This window comes from Drosophila novamexicana, unplaced genomic scaffold, assembly GCF_003285875.2.
Source record: "Drosophila novamexicana strain 15010-1031.04,08,12 unplaced genomic scaffold, DnovRS2.1 tig00000877-arrow-arrow-pilon, whole genome shotgun sequence".
Taxonomy (NCBI): Eukaryota; Metazoa; Arthropoda; class Insecta; order Diptera; family Drosophilidae; genus Drosophila; species Drosophila novamexicana.
This window is the reverse complement of record NW_020824831.1, coordinates 225,391-244,629: the sequence shown is the minus strand read 5'-3', so window position 1 is coordinate 244,629 and position 19,239 is coordinate 225,391. Positions and strand designations below refer to the sequence as shown.

General features: G+C 37.2%; 1 protein-coding gene across 3 annotated transcripts; it reads right to left on the bottom strand.

Moving 5' to 3' along the window:
• Positions 1 to 1,514: 1,514 nt before the first annotated feature.
• Positions 1,515 to 18,992, bottom strand: LOC115764999 (DNA-binding protein D-ETS-4). 3 transcript variants are annotated; one of them, XM_030708339.1, is made up of 5 exons: positions 18,654 to 18,992; positions 5,300 to 6,098; positions 5,072 to 5,232; positions 2,863 to 3,013; positions 1,515 to 2,800 (listed from the first exon to the last, which is right to left on the bottom strand). In XM_030708339.1, the coding sequence occupies exons 1-5, from the start codon at positions 18,708 to 18,710 to the stop codon at positions 2,418 to 2,420; spliced, it is 1,551 nt and encodes a 516-aa protein (XP_030564199.1). In that variant the 5' UTR covers positions 18,711 to 18,992; the 3' UTR covers positions 1,515 to 2,417. The 3 variants fall into 3 exon arrangements, with proteins under 3 accessions (XP_030564199.1, XP_030564200.1, XP_030564201.1); XM_030708340.1 differs by lacking the exon at positions 18,654 to 18,992 and adding an exon at positions 6,395 to 6,432; XM_030708341.1 differs by lacking the exons at positions 1,515 to 2,800; positions 2,863 to 3,013 and adding an exon at positions 4,926 to 4,991.
• Positions 18,993 to 19,239: the final 247 nt, after the last annotated feature.

Below are 19,239 nucleotides of genomic sequence, written 5' to 3'. Positions count from 1 at the left end.
CCAAATATTAATGTTTGAATGCTTAGTGCGCGTAATTTAGCCTCGTCTCTGTAAATAGCATTATGTTTAATTTAATTTGGAAAACAAACTAGCAAGCTATTTTTCTAAAATATTTGTATTTCGAACAAAACGTAGATGATGTGACTTACGACCGTCTAAAATCTTTTCCTCTATGTCTGGTGACAGCACTGTCGAAGCTTTCAAAATGTATATTCTATATAAGCTGCATATTGACTTTAAATTATTAACAAACAAAACTCATAACATTTCAATAGCTAAAGTACTCTAAAGATATGTTTTATAACCGCGATGTGACAGCTCTGTTTGGAAACGAAATTTGTGTGGGATTAGAACAGTAAATGTCTATGCAGCTTTTGCAATTGTTCATGGGCTTATTCACAGTCAGTTGATGCTAGAAACCTCCTAAAAAGAACACGAAAATATTAGATATACAATTTTTTTTACTTGGTAGCAACGCTGCCAATATCAATGTTTATTCACAGTTCACTCAATAAAAACTCAATAAATCCGCTCAAAACTCAATCAATGTTATCTCTATGCGAACAAAAATCCCAAAGTTGTGTTTGGCAAATCTGATTTGACAACCCTTTTTGAAAACCGATTGAAAAGCCCTCGAATTTAAGTATATGTTCCATTTTAAAAGGCTTTTCAATTTAAAGCGAGCTTTACAAGCGCTTTAAAGGTTTTTCGTATTCATTAACAGTGCAAATCCTTATAATACCCTGTACAGGGTACAATAAGTGGAGTGGGTTTACAAAACAAGCCTCTAAAACTTAAATACTCAGTTCCAGATACACAAGTCCGAGAGGCGGAATATGAGTTGAGCGATTTGACTTAATAAAAAACAAATGTAAATAACAAAAATATATATTATCGATTTAGAGACCAATAAAAAGGTCAGAAACTCTCTACTCGAACTTCATTGCTTAGTAATTTAATTTAGTCGTGTGTTTTTTGTTGGGATTTTTATTTCGATAATAGTTATTTGAGCATGACAATATGTTAGTTAAATAAATAAATAAATAGTTTTGCATACGATAAACATGCAAACAATAATAAAAATTAATATAATAATTATATAAAAAATTAAACGTAAATCGTGTGCATAATAAAACGCAAAAGCGCTCAAACAATATCATTATAATTTTGCCTATATCTACGTATCTATAACTATGCAAATTTTGCATTTACATACTACATATATGTATCTGTGTGTTTGATTTAAATGTGATAAAAGTTACAAAAACAAATAAGCCAAGCTGCAAGTTACGCAAATTGCAAATGCAAATTGCACAATCAAAAAACATAAATAATTATACGCACAACAATTGACTTTTGTTTAAAAATTAACCAAAAATAAATAATACAATTAACTAGCTGACAGGCACACACACACACACACTTGCGCACTAATTAAACCAACACCAGTTAAACGAAAATAAATACAAATTAATTGAAATTACGAAAAAGTGGCCAAAAACAAATAAAATGTGTTCGAAAATTTTTTAACTTTTCGTCTGAAGAGAAGAGAAAAAATTTTCAAGAATTTAACAATTAAATAGAGCACATAAATTGTGCATAAAAGCTAAACATACAAAAGTTATTCATATTTATATTCATATTCATATTCATATTCACATTCATATTCGTTACAAATTGTTTTGCTTGTTTTGTTGTTCATAGAACTTACTTTTGATATATCATAGATATATGGTTCCTAAAATTACCGCAACACCTTCAGCTGTTGCCGCTGGCAGCGTTTGCTGCCACATGCCGCACACGGCCGCCCCCATTGAGTACCACTTGCTGTTGCCACTGGTCTTATGTATGTCGACTACGCCACATGCCAGCAACAACATTTGCAATAAATTGGACTCGGGCTGCGGGCAGCGGAACAGGAGCAAACGCTGGTGCAGTCAACATTTGAATAAAGATGTTGCCGGTAAGTCAAACATATGCAGTTAGCTGCCACGCCCACATGCAATATATAAAAACTTGATTGATTGATTGATTAAGTAAAACTTAAAGCCGCCGACAGGGCGAACTTACCTTCGCCTGCTGCTATTGGCTTGAGCCTAAACAACTAAAGTCGAACTCAAGTCGAGTCTTTGAACTAAAGTCGAACTAATGCACGAACTTACCTTCGTGCCTAAACTGTGCTATATAGATATATGTTTATATATATATATATATATATAAATAGATATATATATATATGGAATGTGAGTATTAAGATGTATGTACAAGCACTAAGACTCGCTAGTCGCTGGGGCTAGCCAAGCATAGTGACAGGGCAAATCTTGGTTGGGTGATTGGTGGGTGGCGTTTTGGGCTTCTTACGACTACCAAAAAAATAAATAGACTTAGAACTAGTCAAACGGAACCGGTGCCAAAATTCACTGATGATACGGCTGACAGAACTGATAGACCAGACGCTGCGAACGCTCCGTCTTCTTCATGATGCCCTTCTTATAGTATTGCCGTATCGAGCGCGAGAGCTTGTCATAGTTCATAGCCGGTCGATTCTTACGCCTGCCCCACAACTTGGCCACGCGCACCGAATCCTCTATCTTGAAGATACCCTTGCTACGATCTATCCAGCGTATGGCTGTGCCGTTAACTTGCGGTGCGGCCAGCAGCTCCTTGAGGAACTGCCATAGATGAATGTGGGAGCTGCCACCGTTGCGTGAGCCGCCCGTGCGCTTGGCGGACGTTGTTGTTGTCGTGGGCGTGGCAGTCAGCACAGCTGGCGCCGCAGTCAGCTCCATGTCCTCATCATCTATAAATGTTTAGAGAAACACTAGAATATATATCAAACTAACGATCTGTCACACTACACACCTTCGCTCTCCTCGTGCTCCACATTTGGCGCCTGATAGCCCGCTGCTGTTGTTGCTGTGGACCAAAGCGGTGCGGTGTCCATTTGATTGCCCAGCTGATCGGCATAGGCCATCTTCCATATCTCCAATTGTGCGTGCAATGTGCTGCCGCTCTAAAAGAAAGCGAACCACACATAGATAAATATCAATTGAGCCCAATGTAAATCTCGCATAAATCTTAATCACTCTCTCTCTCTCTCTGTCTCTCTGTATCTGTCTCTGTCTCTCTCTCCCCCAAGCTGAGCAATCTAGACGGCATATCAATTTAAATTCTAACTGCTAACTGCTCTCATAAATTATGCGTTCCCAGCGCGTTGTCTGCAGTTGCAGCAACTACAACAGCAACAACAACACAGCAAGTGGCTGAACAGCAAAAACAACAACCATTGCGACTTACTTTCACCTTGCAATGTCGTTGCTGGTCGTTGGCTCAATTCAAGTGCCGCCGTCGTCGTCCCCACTGTCATCTGAGCTGTGTCTGTAGCTAAATCTGGGGCTGTGCACAGTGGAGCAAATGCTGCGACTTCGAAATGCAATTTCACATATTAAACCTTTCCCAAAAGCAAAAGTAAAATAAAATAAATCTATACCATACAAAAAATTAAACATATGGACTGTTAAAGTTATTAGGATTTTAATTAAACAAATCGCTGAAGTATAGCAGAAAAAAACGGCCTCTCTACACCTCTTTTCATTCCTGATTGGTTATTTGATATAATCTGATATACCTTTCCATATTGTTAGAAATGAGGTTAGTTTAAAGAGATACAAATAAAAGATGTCCATTAAGTAAAATATTTGTAATCTGTGCACACTAAATGAGAGCCCAAATACCAAATTTGTTGTAAAATTTAAATAATTCTTGAGTTATGTTTAAAAAATCCAAGTCTCAAATTCGATCTGAAAATGTAACGATATATCGCTTTGAGCAATATATGAATACGGGAACATTTATTGTCAATTTTAAGTCACTGTTAGTTTGTTGGATCTACAAAAATAGAGACGGATAAGTCATGGCTAGATCGACTCAGCTCGTCATGTTGATCATGAATAAATGGAAATGTATTTTTTCTGCCTGTTACACACATTTGTTCAAAAAATTCACCCATTCCAGCCTTCACTTCGGCAAAAATATTTGGTTTATATATTTGCTCTGACTTCTATCTTTTCTGTCTCCTACACATATCAATATGAAAACATCTTGACTCGTACCTGGTTAATATATAACTATACTAATCACTTGTTGTTACTTTTGCTATATTTTTTTATAAATATCCACAATATTTAAAATTGTTTATAAAAAATCCCACTTTGTTTACACTTTATACAAAAATGTTAAATTTGTCCCACTGTCTTGACTACCTTGACTGCTACGCTGTGGCGACCGAGACTGCGGTTCCTAATCAACCAAGTGCCGTGCAGTTTCACCAAACAACCTTCACACATTCTTTCACCTTTACAGCCATGACCACGGTTACTAATTTCGTGTGCGGGGCTGCTCTCGCATTTCGGTTTCGGTTTGGTTCGGTTTCAGTCGCGTTCGTTTCTTCAGTCTTTTGTTTTCATGTAGCTGCACTGAGCAGCAGCAGCAACAACAACCACAACATTTCACCCACTGTGGCTGTGGCAAATGTAATCATTTTTATATTTTTGGCAAAGTGTTGACGGGGACTTAACTTGGCTCTGGACGAGCGCATTTGGAGTAGTTTTTGGCTGCCGCCAGTTTTGTTTTTTATTCATCACTTTTATATTATTTTTTGCCTAATTGTTGGCAACAGGTTTGCTTTCCGATTTGGTGTCGGGCCTGGGCCATGACGTCAACGGCAAGTTACGAAACTTGTTTTTTGTTTTGTTTTTTATATATTTTGTTTTGCTTTTGTTGTTGTTTTTTGCCTCTCTCTCTCATTTCTCACCTTAGAGCTGAGCTAGTTCGTACGCGAAATTCAATTCAATTCAATCGCATTGATTGGTATTTTGTATTTTTCTGTGTGGCTTCAATTTGCTTGCTGTCTTTTGCTTTTGCCATTTGCATTGTCTGCTGCTCTTGTATTATGCTTATTAGCTATCCCGCTTCGATTTTGTAATACACACCTTGTATATTCGGGTTGGGTAAGTCATATTGATCGAGTTGAGCAGGGTTGAGGGGTGTGAATGGGGGAGGGGGAGCTTACCTCGGGTAGACGACGCGTGAATTCCTCCTCGCTGAGTAATACCAGCGCGGCGCCGTCTTCGCTGAACTGCAGCTCCAAATTGGCAGCCGGCGGCAGCTTGAACTGTGCCAAGGTGGAACGAAGCCAGGCGTGCACCTGGGCGGCTGTCCAGGCATTGGGATCTGTCGGACAAGAAATCACAATTAGTCACAGTTCAGTTAGCGTATGTGTGCGTGTATCTGTGCTTACCCTGCGATATTTGCAGCTGCGCGCATATGGCGTCCGCCTCACGCTTGGCATGTTCCAGCGCCAGCGATATGACCGGCTCAAAGTCACCGCGCACCTCAGCTAACCCGCCAATAAAGGACTCCAGTGCCAAGGGCTTCAGATTGTGCTTGCGCTGGAATGTTGTGTCCTCCAGACACTCGCGCAGCACCTGATGATTCGGCTTAATGTCCAAAAGCTGCTGCTGCTGTTGCTGCTGGAGAAGCGTATTTAAATCTATGAAGCCTTCTACGTCGGCATCCAGCGGCTCCGCTTTGATGCTGCTGCTGTCGCTGCAAGCGGAGCGCGGCGAGGGCGTCTCACAGTTCGATTCGGGCGGCGAGGGTGGTAATATATGTAGCTCCTGCTTAATGCTACTGGCATCCAGCGAGGGACACGGACTGCTCAGGCAGTCGTAGCTGCCGTTGTACTTGCCGTAGGCAAACGAGGCAAATTCCGACTGCTGCGGACTGGACTGCGGCGAGGGGTAGGCGCTGTGCGGATATGCGGGCGGGGGCGGCGGGATCAGCTGTTGGCCAGAGCTGGCATATGCAGCAGTCACCGTTGGCAGCTCCTGTATATCGCTAGCACACTCCCAGGCGGCCTCGATCTTGATCTGCGGCGCGTTGTACTGATAAACTGTGGTAGGTATGCCGGCGTCTTCCGGCAGCAGCGACAAATCAAAATTATCTGCATAAGCGTAGGCCGCATAGGTGTCCGTCTGGCCCTGGCCCTGGAACTGTTCTGCGGCAAGCTTGAACTGGCTGCTACAGCTGTGCGGCATCTGCAAGGCAAACAATCGCTTTAATAAGTTATGGCGCCACATTCCAACGAACTGCTAATTGGGCCTCAGCCTCTAAAGGCTTTAATCAAAAATTAAATTGCTCAAATTGAGCCACTGTTTAATTAGCACGTTTTAAGCCAAGTTTAAAGATTATTTAAATTTTTTCTTCAACTCTTTTTGCCTGCCTTTCTAATTTGTAAACTGGCTGGCACCTACCTGCCCTAAATGTGGCAAATGTATTTTTTGTTTTTTTTTTTATTTTTGCTTTATTTTCGATTTGTTTTCTTAATGTTAACCTTAAGTTTCCAAAGCGTTTCACAGCGCTCTTCCGACAACGGCAAGATTTGTACTAAGCTCAAAATCGCATCGATTTTCACATTTATCACGTCAAAGCCGAGTCGAGCCGAAGCGACCCATGGACTGTGACTCCAGCTCATACTGTGACGTCACAACAAAGCTAAATGCAAAAAAAACCCAAATGAGGCACAGCTCTCAGCTTCAACAGGGGTAGCTGACTGCTTGTGGGAGGGGGTGTACAGGCATTTGATCTTAAACTAATAACAACAATGAGAGCCGTGTGCTTTTTTTATATTATATGAGCCGCAAACAATGACGCAGGATCCAAATCAAAAGTGTTTTGAGATATGCCCCCTTACAAGGTGAATTAGTTTTATCGATTTTAAGATCGAATCATGTATATTCCCTTTATCATTTTTTTTCATTTTAATTAACATTTATAAAACAGGCAGACAAATATCAATGTTTAACATCTGGCCTATAAGATATGTGTACTCTATAAGTTGAATTATATTCTAGAGTAACAAAAGTTTCTCACTGTTAGCTTCGCCTACCTTGTCCCAAATTGACAAAATCGAATTAATTGGCAATATAGGGTGGCTAAGACTAACCACTCGACATCTGATTAGAGAGCATTTACAAGTCTAACAAGACAAGTATCCTCCAGTCAAAAACATTTTGACCTGAGTACAGGGTGCGCGCTAGTAAAACATCAGTGACTATGTACTTGTGATCAAAGTGCAGGGTGTTCACTAGTCAATCAGCTTAGGCTAGTCCATTCACAGGCTGCTCACTAGGTAAGCTCCTTACGCAAGGCACTTTGTAGCGCAGTACAGAGTGAGAAGAACTTGGAACGGGTTATATCAATATAAAACACATCAGAGAGGCAACTTAGACTTGAGTAAGGGGTGTTAGGGTGTTTGTTAGACAATCACTTGAAACGGGGTCGTTCGCACATTAAGCAAGTACAGGCCTACGAACGAAAGATTTCAGAACAGGGTCTTCACAAATCAAAAACATACAAACACGTCAAAATACAGGGGGAAATTTTCGAACTAATTAGTTTTTATTGTATTGTCTGCCTATCACAAAAAATTTAGATACAGGGTGTTCTTCATATGAGCACTTTGCAATAGTCATTTCACAGGCCATATTCTAGATTTTCACTGTAGACGCGATAACTCTAGCTAATTATATATGCTCCATATACTCTATGTATTCATTATATTCTATATACACACGATTCCTACCTGTCTTAATTGCTGGTACTGCAATAAATATAAATTGTTCGCTTTCTGTGCAGCTGCGTTTGCTGCGGATTTTAATTTAGTTTTTTTTTTTTTTTTTATCATCTACGATTTTTGCCTCGGAGTGAATGCTGAATGCTGGTAAACTGGTTTTTCATTAAGCTCACAGCAGTGGCCCGTGCTCCAGGCGGGTGGCTCAGAGTGTACAAGGTGGGGAGGAGAGCGGACGCATGGGTGTGTGTGTGTGTGTTGTGCGCTTATTATTAATTTAACAGCTCATTCTGGATTTTCCGATTTGCAGTTTCAGCTCAGAGCCAAAGAGTTCAACGCCGAGGGCTGTTGTTGGTTTTGTTAGGCGGCGGGTTGGGGGTAGGGGGCGTGACTAGTTATTGCCGTGCAATTTCAATGGCCAATACAATATCGACATAGCTTCAATATATTTTTTCTTCTTAGCCAGTCACGATGTTAATACAATTTTTATGTTTTAATTGTTGGCGCACAGGGCGTACGAGTGACTTTCTGTGTTAGCTTTTCTCGTCTGACTGTTAATTGCCAGCGCTAAAACTTAGTTTAAACATTGCGTAGTTGCTGCTATTAGAAAGATTTGTGCTTTTTTGTTACTCTCCTAGGCCTAAAAGGGTGCTTTACCCGGCTCTCGATGGCCGCCACAGAATAGACTGGAGACTTGAGAGCACACAAACTGGCCAAGTGATTCAACAGGCTCGAGGCGCAGCTGCTACTACTGCTGCTGCCAGCAGTAAGCAGTAAGTGACTCAAGTGACTCAATAAAAAACCCATTAAATCTGTTAAGAGTGCTAAACAAAGTGCATTTGGGCTACGGCGAGGTAAACGAGGAGCGTATGTCAACCAATTGCTGCTATTTATAGTCCATAAACACTCAGCCCCTCGCTTAGCCTGCTTGAAACATTTTTATGGCCCAAAGCAATTCTTTCTTCTTAACTGATGTCATAAATTATACAAAAAACACATACGTATATATCAAAAGTCCTTAATTGGTTATTAAACAAATGTATTAACAATACGAAGACTGCAAACGAAATAAATTTAATTAAATTAAAACAAATTCTTTCTTTGTACCTATTGTCATAAATTATTCACCAATAAATCGAGAAATTCCTTATTGGTTATTTCAGAAAACTGTATTTAAATAAAGTACAAAAAAGCAAAAAAAATTATAATCCGACAGTGCAACATTCTGTTCCGCTCAAAATTTTGGTTAAAGTTTCGAAACAATATATTGTCCAAAAAACATAAAAGGAAATTCAATAGCACAGTAGTAGAACAAAGGCTTCGATTGTGGCAGTCTAATATTATTGGCTTGTTGACTCTAAAACTGTAAACTAAGGGAAATAGCTTTTAAATGTGAGCTATATATGTTCATATAATTATGTGGGCGAGTGAGCGTTAGATATATTACTAGCTTGATCTGTAAAAAAGCTCATCAGATATATGTATGTCCACATCACTTATTCCCATGCTCTTACATATAGAGCTAGATATATATATATCTATATATAAAAATGTTTGACCTGACTGAATGAGTGACAGACTGATTGGCGATAAATGCACAGTCCAAACCGTAAGAGCTACGGACTGCACTGTAGTAAAGACAAGGGAAATCCTACCGAAAATGGCAAGAAACGTTTGTACAACAATATTTTTGCTTACCATCCGCAAAACTCATTTTCAAAAATATATTTTCAAATTCATTTCCAAGGATCTATATGGAAAATTATTTGAGACATGTTTCCCAGAAACTATCATATATAACTCTTAGGAGACACCGTTATATATATATTTACACACAATTCTATACCCAAATTTTGGAGTCTGCTCACGCCACAGGCGTGAAAAAAAAAAGAAACAATTTCTGGAATTTTTTTGCAATATATATGCCGATTTATTCAAGTTATGTCCATTATCCATTACCGATCGAGACAATGCCCACATCCTCAGAGTGTAGTCTTGTATCTTGTGGCAATTAGATCATTTGGGTTATTCCGTTTCACATTTCCTGCTGGCATCGCATTGAGCTAACAAACTTCGTATATATATTTTTTAATTAAATCTTTCAGTATAACAACAACAACAACAATGCGGCTCTAACAAGCTCAAGTTCTGGCGGAGTTTCCAATAGCCTACAAATACGTAATTTTATTACAATGTGTGGTGCAAACAAAAGGCTTTTTTGTGCCGCATTTAGCCAATTGGCCAATTGGACAGCCGGACAGACAACAACAACTGGAACCATAATTCATTGGCAGCTCTGACATGAGACGGCTGTCAATAAAGCTATCAGTTCAGATTTAAATAAAGCTACACACACATACACATACATATAGATGCATAGGTGTGTGTGTGTGTGTATGCTTGTATTTTATGGCATATCACCCACAATAAACGTCACAAATTGGTAATTTGAAAAATAATATGATATGATTGTTCTTGTTGCCTGTCGCTGTTCCTGTTTTTAAATAGAGGGAAACAAAAGCAAAGCGCCAACAAATTGTATACAGCCAACGGCTTGGGTGTCAAAGTTGGCACAACAATGGGCAAAAATGCAAAAAAAAAAAGGCAAGTGAGAATATTGCAGTTGGGTGTAAGCGACTGCCTAACACTCGTTCACAGTTTAAGAACAGCTCTAAAGAAACAGCAAGCATTACCAACTTATATCGATTTTGTGATATGCCACGCCCCAATATTAGACATTATTAGAGGAGCTGGTCTGTAGTATTTGTTAAAATTAGACTGCTTCAGCTCTACAACTATGGAAGATAAAGATTTTCGTGGTATATTTGGTACATGGCAAATAAATATAACATTATTTATTTATATTTATTTATGTATATATATATATCTGCAGTTTAACTAATCCATAGTGGCTGTGGTTAACTATATTAAACAATTAATGTTACAGAATTCCAAGTTCCGCCGACAGCAAGACATTCCAAACAAAAAAACCAATATACTCTTGCCCAGTTTGTGAGCGAGTATCAAATAAAAAAAAAGGTATACAAATTCACAACCATTTTAACCGCAACGGCAATTGATCTGGGTATGGGAATTGAACTGACACAATGGCCGTCAGGTAGTTGTTTTGTAAACGCCCAGTTGTATTTTTAGAAAAACCACAATATTTAATAGATCCATTTAAATGACAGGTCTATTTTTATAGCCATTTACAAAAGTACCAAAATAACAGAAGAACAAAAGTACAAAAATAAAACATTGTCTACGAAATTCGTGAAGTGTAATTACTTTCGATGCGATAGATCAATTAATTTTGTTAAATTAAAAAGCTAAGCGTGTGCATATTTAATAGATAGCTAGCCTTTTAAAGGGGCTTCCCTTGTCTTACTAATGCTACTTAACATAATATAATATTGTTGATGTAGTCCATTGAGTAATAAGTACAAGTATTATTGATCTATAATATGAGACTAAAAGCAGCTTTTTAATTAGATGTAAGCTGCTTTTATGCTACGGCATCCGAGCACGGTGACCGGGATCTCCATAACCTCATAATAGAGAGGCGCCTCCAAAGGTTACACTCCTACGACCAATCTACGAGGTGAATCACCTAAACACCCTACAGTATTAGACCCCCTCCTTAATTCCCTTTATAGTAAGTATCCCACCATTGCAAATACCCCTCAATATAAATTCCATTCAAGCTAAAAAACATTATAAATATACCTTGTATCAGTCTTTCGCTTGGTAGAGCTCAGATAATTAATTCCAGTGCTTAATAAAAGAAATTGAATTCTAAAAAAATGAACTACTTTAGGTATAAAGCTTATTTGTTGTATTTAAGAAAATTTACTAATTTTACCATTTATATTTAACTTGTGGTTTTTAATATAAGCAAATTTAAAAAAAAATGAATTTAAATGCCTAATACGTACAGCACGTATATCTCTACATAAAATCTTTTAAGCTGAGACTTTTATTTTGTTTAACGAGTAAACTCTTTAAACTTACAATGTGTAAACAAATATTTTTGCCAAAAACTTAAATATACTCCACAAAATAAAAGAAAAGGTGTTTGAATAAGCTAAGAAATACTGAAAAAGCTTTTAAATTATGAACACTTGAAGAAAATATCAAGCTTTACATAAATATAATCAAATCTGAGAAATGTTTAAATAATGTTTACAAATAGTCAATTCTTATAAAATCAATCTCTTTATTTCTGTATTACAATTTTGCTTATTTTCTTATTTTTTTTATTAATATACACTTTTTTTTTTAATTTTGAATCAATTTAGAATTGAAGTGAAAATCATAAATTTTTTATTTTAGTATATTCACATGTGTACACATAATTTAAAAAGGTTTTATTTTTATTCCGCTCGGAACTAAAATAATAAGAAGGTTTATTTAGTAAGTGAAGCTGATCTATTAAAAAATAAAATGACTGCCAATTAACTATGCAAACTTTTAAATTGTATATATATAATATACACATCTGTTATATAATAAGCTTGAAAACTAAGTTAAGAATCATTAATACAAGATAAACCTGCCTCACCAGCTGTTAATCTACTCTACAGCAGGGGTCACGCAAAAAACTATTTATTTATTTTCAATTACTTAAAATAAGTCGAGAAAAGCACTTACTAACCAAATCTACTCGTTCTGTTATATCACATTATGATGCTTACACTGATGAGCGGAAGCTGAAATATTTATCTTTAAAAATATGCTTTCAGTTGATTGCTTCAGTTAGCTGATAAAAATCTTAAAGCATTCGACAAAATCTAACAAAACAAAAATGAAATCATAACTGAGTCATGTCACACACACACAAACACACAAGCACACACACTGTGTGTGTAAATTTTTTACAAAAGAAAAACAAGACATGAAAATGTAAATAATGAAGAAGCAGCTTAGTCCACAAATTCAGAGCATATCTCCAGTTGGTACGAAGCAAAATAATTCACATACGACACGGCAACCGGTAGCAAAAAATTGTTGATTACATTTTATGTTACTTTAAGAGCTACGAAAAATGTATATACATATATATAAATGCCTTTGGAAATTATCAACAATCATAATATTGAGCAAGAATAAATTGAAAATATGTTGGGCTCGGGCAGCAGAAACAAGTTTAAGCAATATGTCTCGACTTTTTGGTCGTAAAGCAAAAACAATAAAATATCAAAATTCATTAGAACAATTCCGAGACGAAGAATGTGGCATGTGTGTGTGTGTGTGTGCGTTTGTGTGTGTGTTAGCCCAATAATCAAATCAAGTTTACGTTTGCCGAACGTTTGCTTTAAGCAGCGACAAAAGCTTTAATAAAGCAACGATCAGATAAAAACTTGCGGCCCAAAGAACCCGCCAAAAGCGAGAACTGAAAACTCAAACAGGCCGCTAGCTTTTATAGACAGTTTTTTTATTGAATATACCCTTATAGAAGGTATACTAATTTTGTCATAAAATGTGTAACGCCTTGAGATATATATATATATATATATATATATATATATATAATATATGCTTTACAATTTTCCTTACAAAACTTAGCCACATTTCCACAAGAGTATTCAAGCTTCGACACGCCGAAATTAGGCATTCTTATTTATTTTTTTACTTCTCAACTTAATAACAAATAAATGGACAACGCCTAAGGCAAGCGCACGATCTATATAAATAAATTAAGCGCGGCTTTACGCGGGGCGCGCCCAGGCCTGGAACAAAGAAACCAACTGACAGCCTTGACGCGAATGTGTGTGTTTGTGTGAGTGTGTATGTGTGACAAAAGGTTGCCCCCATCTAGCCACCAATTGCCCCCACAAAGTGAAGGGTAGCCGGTTGCAATTGCAGCAGCCTTGAGCGCTACTTAGCTGCCATGACCAAGTTGATGTTGATGTTGAATTATGGCCAAGTGTTATTTAAATTAATTTATATTTTTATATGCACATGTATTTGTGTTTGTATCTCTTTTGAACTAAATAAAACAAACTATGCAAATGCAGCAACAGACTCAGGTGTTCTGGTGACGGACCGGCGACAATTGTCGGTTAATCTGTTCTAATCGCATTTTGCCTGCAGCAGAAAGACAGAAAGAGCCCCATGTTACTAAGTTACGGGCCGCGCTAGAGCGTTGTCAACAAGTCAAGAGTTGAGAGGCACGAGCATTAGTGCGCAAATCCACATAGATACACAGCCAGAGACACGTACTCGCAGATAGACGTACTCACAGATACTCGCCGTTTTCGCAGACGCTTGTATGCGTGGGCTAAGCTGTCACAGCGGCAAGACTTATTTCTGTTTATTTTTACAACGCTCGTTAATTATTTTTTTCTTCTTTTTTTTCATTTATTTTCATTTTTTTTATTTTGTTTTGCTTTTGAATAGATCACAGTTCGTGACGGCGCAGTTTTGAGTTCTGAGTCTTTGGACTTGTCGTTTGCATTGCATTTAATTGTCGACATTTCATGCAACAACAAATAGATTGCAAGGTGAAATACTTGTGACACGGCACTAACAGTTCCAAGCTAACTTAGAGTCTTATAGTCAAATGATCAGATATTAGATTATGCCATTCCAATATGCTATCGTGTCTCCATTTGAGCTTCTCTTGGCTCTGTGCTATGCAAATGATTCAATGCAAATGTAGAACTGTAGCAGTTGCAAATATGTCAACTGTTCCGGGTTATTAAAAAGGTTACAACCTTTTCGTGTTCACTCTGTAACTAGAGCTTTTAGTTACCTGAGTTTTCCAGTAATTAGCATAAGCATTTTTTTATATTTAATTTTATTGATTGATTTCCGTTCTTGAACATTTATATACGTGAAAACAGCGCTCTCTTAATTAGGTTTAATGAAATAATAAATAATACACAAATAAATAGCTAAGAAACTTTGCAATTGTAGTCGTTCTGCTTCGAGCCCCAAGTTCCTAAAAAATTTCGATGTTTACTGTTCGATCCGAATAACGTATTCAGAGCATTAGGAGGGGCATCTGAAAAGCCAAATCATCTAACATACCACAACATACATACATTTGCCCATTTACCCACCAAAGCAAAGAAAAAGAAAATTAATATAACACATAAATAAAATATATTATGAAGCCGAATATCGTAATGTATCTGAGCACACTATATATGACAATGATTTTTCATGACTTTACGGTACTTTAAAGTATAGATAGCCTCGCACATTTCTGAAATTTCTGGTCTGCGGAATTTTTCCAAAAGTTCTGATTTCCTGAGCCTTCTGTTTACTATTAATTAGCCAATTCTCGGAGTTTCCTATTAATCAATTCTTCCTTGCTAATAAGAAAAATCAAAAGAAAATATTGAATAGAACATACTCGCATACAGATAATATTCCAAGTATTATACATACATGCTTACGATGATTTATTTACACTGGTATAAGTATATTACCTACATACGCGTTGCATAATTGTATTAATCAGAAGAATACAGTCCTTCAAAATCGGAGCTTTTGTAACCATGCCCTTGGTGCGAATACACAAAAGATTCCCAATACTGTTATCAATATTATGCCCAAAATTATGAAACATATACAAGTTTTACTTAATTTTGAATTTTGGTCATACGGTCTGTGTCTGTGTCTGTCTGATCTATCTATACGATCCTCACTCCGCATTCTGTTGCTACCTCCAAATTACGAAATCTATACCAGATTTTTGAATACTTAAAATTTTGTACAAAATAGAAATTCTAATTAAAATATAGAGAAAATGCTACTAAGGCATTTTGTTCGTTCAGCCCTATGCTCCAAATGATCTGTCGAATCCTCCACGTAACCACGTTTCCTTATCCAAGAACCTAGGAAATCATTCCAACTCTGGAAGACTCTATCTCTTAAGACATAGGCTTTGCGTTGATCATCAATCAGATTAGATTCTTCTACACATACATTCACAATATCAGACACATGCAAACTAAATTCAACTGACTTTATGCGTGTATGTGTACGTGTTTTTTCTTCCCTTAGCCCTCGACCTTGAATTAATTCGGAGTTTGTTGTCCAATCTTTATGAAAATTTCAATCATATTTGTGGAAATACTAAAGTTCAACATGTCTTATGAGTATTTGCAGATATTTCTAAATAATATTTTTATAAAGCTAGCATAAAGAGAGCTTTCGACTTAAACCAAACTTCATGCTCATTAGGATAATTACCTCTGTTGGAGCACGAATACATTGCAGAATGTAGTTTAATTTAGATTCAAGCTCTAGAACTCTCCATTTGGCAGCCATTAAACATTCCCAAAGCTATTTAGACAACCCCAGATAGTGCTCAAAGCCAGCTCAGGCATCACATAGCAGAGCGCAATGTAACCGCAGGCACACACACATACACACAAGCAGACACCACTACACCCACAGCGTGGGACACTCATATCTGAAGTGCCCAGCCCAATGTCTAGGCACTGAACTCTATCAGACTCTTGGCCCGATGATGGCTAATGGCTGATGGCTGATGTCTTCTGGTGCTGCTCATTATGCAATGCACGCATTGACAATTATTCTGTGGAAAAGACATTGCGCCAGCTCAGCCAATTCAGTTAACTCAGGTAACTCATTTCAATTTGCATAAGAGTCAGGCGACATTTACGCGAATTGCGAATGCTTGCAACGCACATCAAAAGACAACAATTATCAATACACTCAGAAAAAGAGGATGTACTTTATGCTAAGTAGTAAGAGTAAATTGCATAACTTTCGATTCTTAAAATTAACAGTAACATTTTACTATAGAATATTCTTAATTCCACTCATAGCGATTTTTTCTTTAAAAATGGTTTGTCAATATTATTTGACTATTAAGACAAAATACCTATAAAATTGCTTAAATAAATCACTGAATTTAATTCTGGTAAAGAATTTGCACGCTAAAAACAAACCTAAACACTCCTCAACAGACGTACAAATATTCTTAGAATGTGTCTTTTATTAGTTTTTTATACATAGATATTCTCAGATTAAAATGATATATATTATATAATTCAATTAAAATTCTCAGATTAAAAAAAATATTAACCTTAATTTTAAAAATAATAAGATTTTGCATTATTTAAAAGTCTTAAATATTCTGGATTTAAATACAAGATATTCTTGATTCTAAAATTGGCTATAAGTTTACAAAATTAAGAGAAAATAAATATTGAGCTAAGAACAATACTTTTTCCAGTATACAAGTTTTAAACGGAAGGTAAACATTTTTTTTTTAATGTTTACACTTAAGCTTGTGAGGCTCAAAGCACAAGTTGCCTTAAAAATTGTTAGCTTTAAAAAAATCATAATAAGTTTCTTAAAGTCTTACATTTCAATATTAAGTTAAAAAAGTGATGATTTTGACATATTTTGACTTAGTTTTTTCCACGTGTGTACTTAGCTCAAATGCAAATTGCTTGATTTTCTCTGAGTGTACCGCACATAAGTAATAACAACAATTCGCATTGTGGTTAGCCATTGCAAGTGGTGCGCGCAGCCACACCCCAAAATGCCAGAGCCAAGCCAAAGCTGATTACATTGTGTAATGAGTTTGATTGATTTTCAACTATTATTAGAAAACCGTGGCCAAATGGCTAAAGGGCCAACAAAGTCGAGTCTCTAGTCGGAGTTCGAGTCTGAGTCCGAGTCCGAGTTGCACCGACTGTTGGCCAATTGATGAATTCTGATGGAAAAGTTAGCTGCTTGAAATATTTATGTCATGTCAGTTTTTCTTCAGCTTTTCTTGCTTTTCTATTTCTGCTTTTTATTTCGACTTCTTTTGCTTTTCGCTCGCTGCGAAAGCGGCAAATGCGCTTGCATTTTTAATTGTTGCGCCGCAGTATTTATTTTATTATGTCCATAAATATAATGAGGCATTCGGAGAGTGTCGACTGTGGTCGACCACTCGAAATGCACATTTCTAAAACAACGTTGTCCAGCGGTTGGAAAACGCAAGAAGGCCAAAAAGCGACGACAACGACAACGTACAAAATCGCAGCAGACACATTTCCATCAAATCAATCAAAAATGGTAAATACAAGTTTTTTTTTCTATTCGCTGTTGTTGCTGTTGTTGTTGTTGTTGTTGTGGCAGACGTCAAAGTCTTGCGTATATAGCTTATATAGAGCTTAAGTAGGTCCAACAAAACTATCTGCCGCGGCCCGATGTGCGTCTGTCTGTCAAATGATGATGCTGCTGTTGCTGCCGCTGCTGCACCATTGGAATGCACTTTCCGAGTGAAATGCCAGCTTGACATTGTTGCAGCTAGTTGGTGTTGCTGTTGTTGTTGTTGCTGTTGCTGTTATTGTTGCCTTGCCATAGTTGACAATCATTTAGAATCACTTCTTGCAAAATGAAAGCATCTTTTGAAAGTTGCTGCTAGCGTTTGATGCCTTCACATAGATGCTGCTGTTGCTGTTGTTGTAATTAAAACGAAATGCCATAAGACAAATGGAAAATGTAACTGGCAAGTGTAGCAGCAACAACAGCAACTAGCATATGGCAGACAATGCGACGCAGAGCAGACTCTCACCTAGTGACACTCATTTATGCCTGCTGTCAGAGCTACAGCACACCTACTTAGTATAGACACACACTAGCACACACACACACATGTGTGTATCTGTGTGTTGGTACTTTTGCTAATTAAAAGTCATATGACGGCTGTTTGTGGCGCCCCAACGTTAATAAGCAACGCATATGGCTGCCAAAAACATTATCAGCCGCCATATGCTTCAGGGCAATTGCGCAAATTATTTGAGCATATATACACAAAGCAGCACACGAAAAGATGCAAATACAAACCTACACACACGCACTCGCGCACACTTTGCTCATTTCAGTGTTGATAAGCGCAAGTGAATAGGTTATCAGGTTATCAAAGCCAACAAGCGCTTACTATACTCAAATAGCACCCACTAACAGCTAGACTTTACACACAAACAACTGTAGATACTTTTGTATCTGTATCTATTTATAAATTACGGTTGCTAGTTACACTCACCTCGCCAGCGCTTGTCATGTACATCATTTTCTCATACTCCATTTTTTGCATCAACATTTTTCAGCGCTAATCAGAACTGTGAGAAATAGTATGCTTGTTTATTGTATCTGTTGAAATGTATCTCGGTGTTTGTATCTGCGATGTGTGCGTGCAAAATTCAACATTTGCTGCGAAAGTCTAACACTGTCTCGCTCTGTCACTCACCGCTGCACACGCTCTCTTTGTCTATCTTTCACTTGTGTGTTTTGATTTTTTTATTTTCAAATTTTAACTCGTTTTTTTTTTTATTATTTGTTGTTGCCAAGAGTTGTACTCGAAATGTGTATTTAGATAGTTATTTTGTTTGTTGGTATTTTTTGTTCTGTTGTAGTTATTTTGTATTTATTTTTGCTAGCTGCATATTTTATAATTATTATATTATTTTTATGCGTTGGTTTTGCCTTGAGGCGAGTTTATTGTGTTTCACAGCATTTTATTGTTAAAATTTCCACTTGCAAACTTGTTGCTCTCTTTCACACACAGGCGCACACATTCTTTTGCTCGTTCTCTCTTGCTCACACGCTCTCTCTCTCTCTCTGTCTCTCTC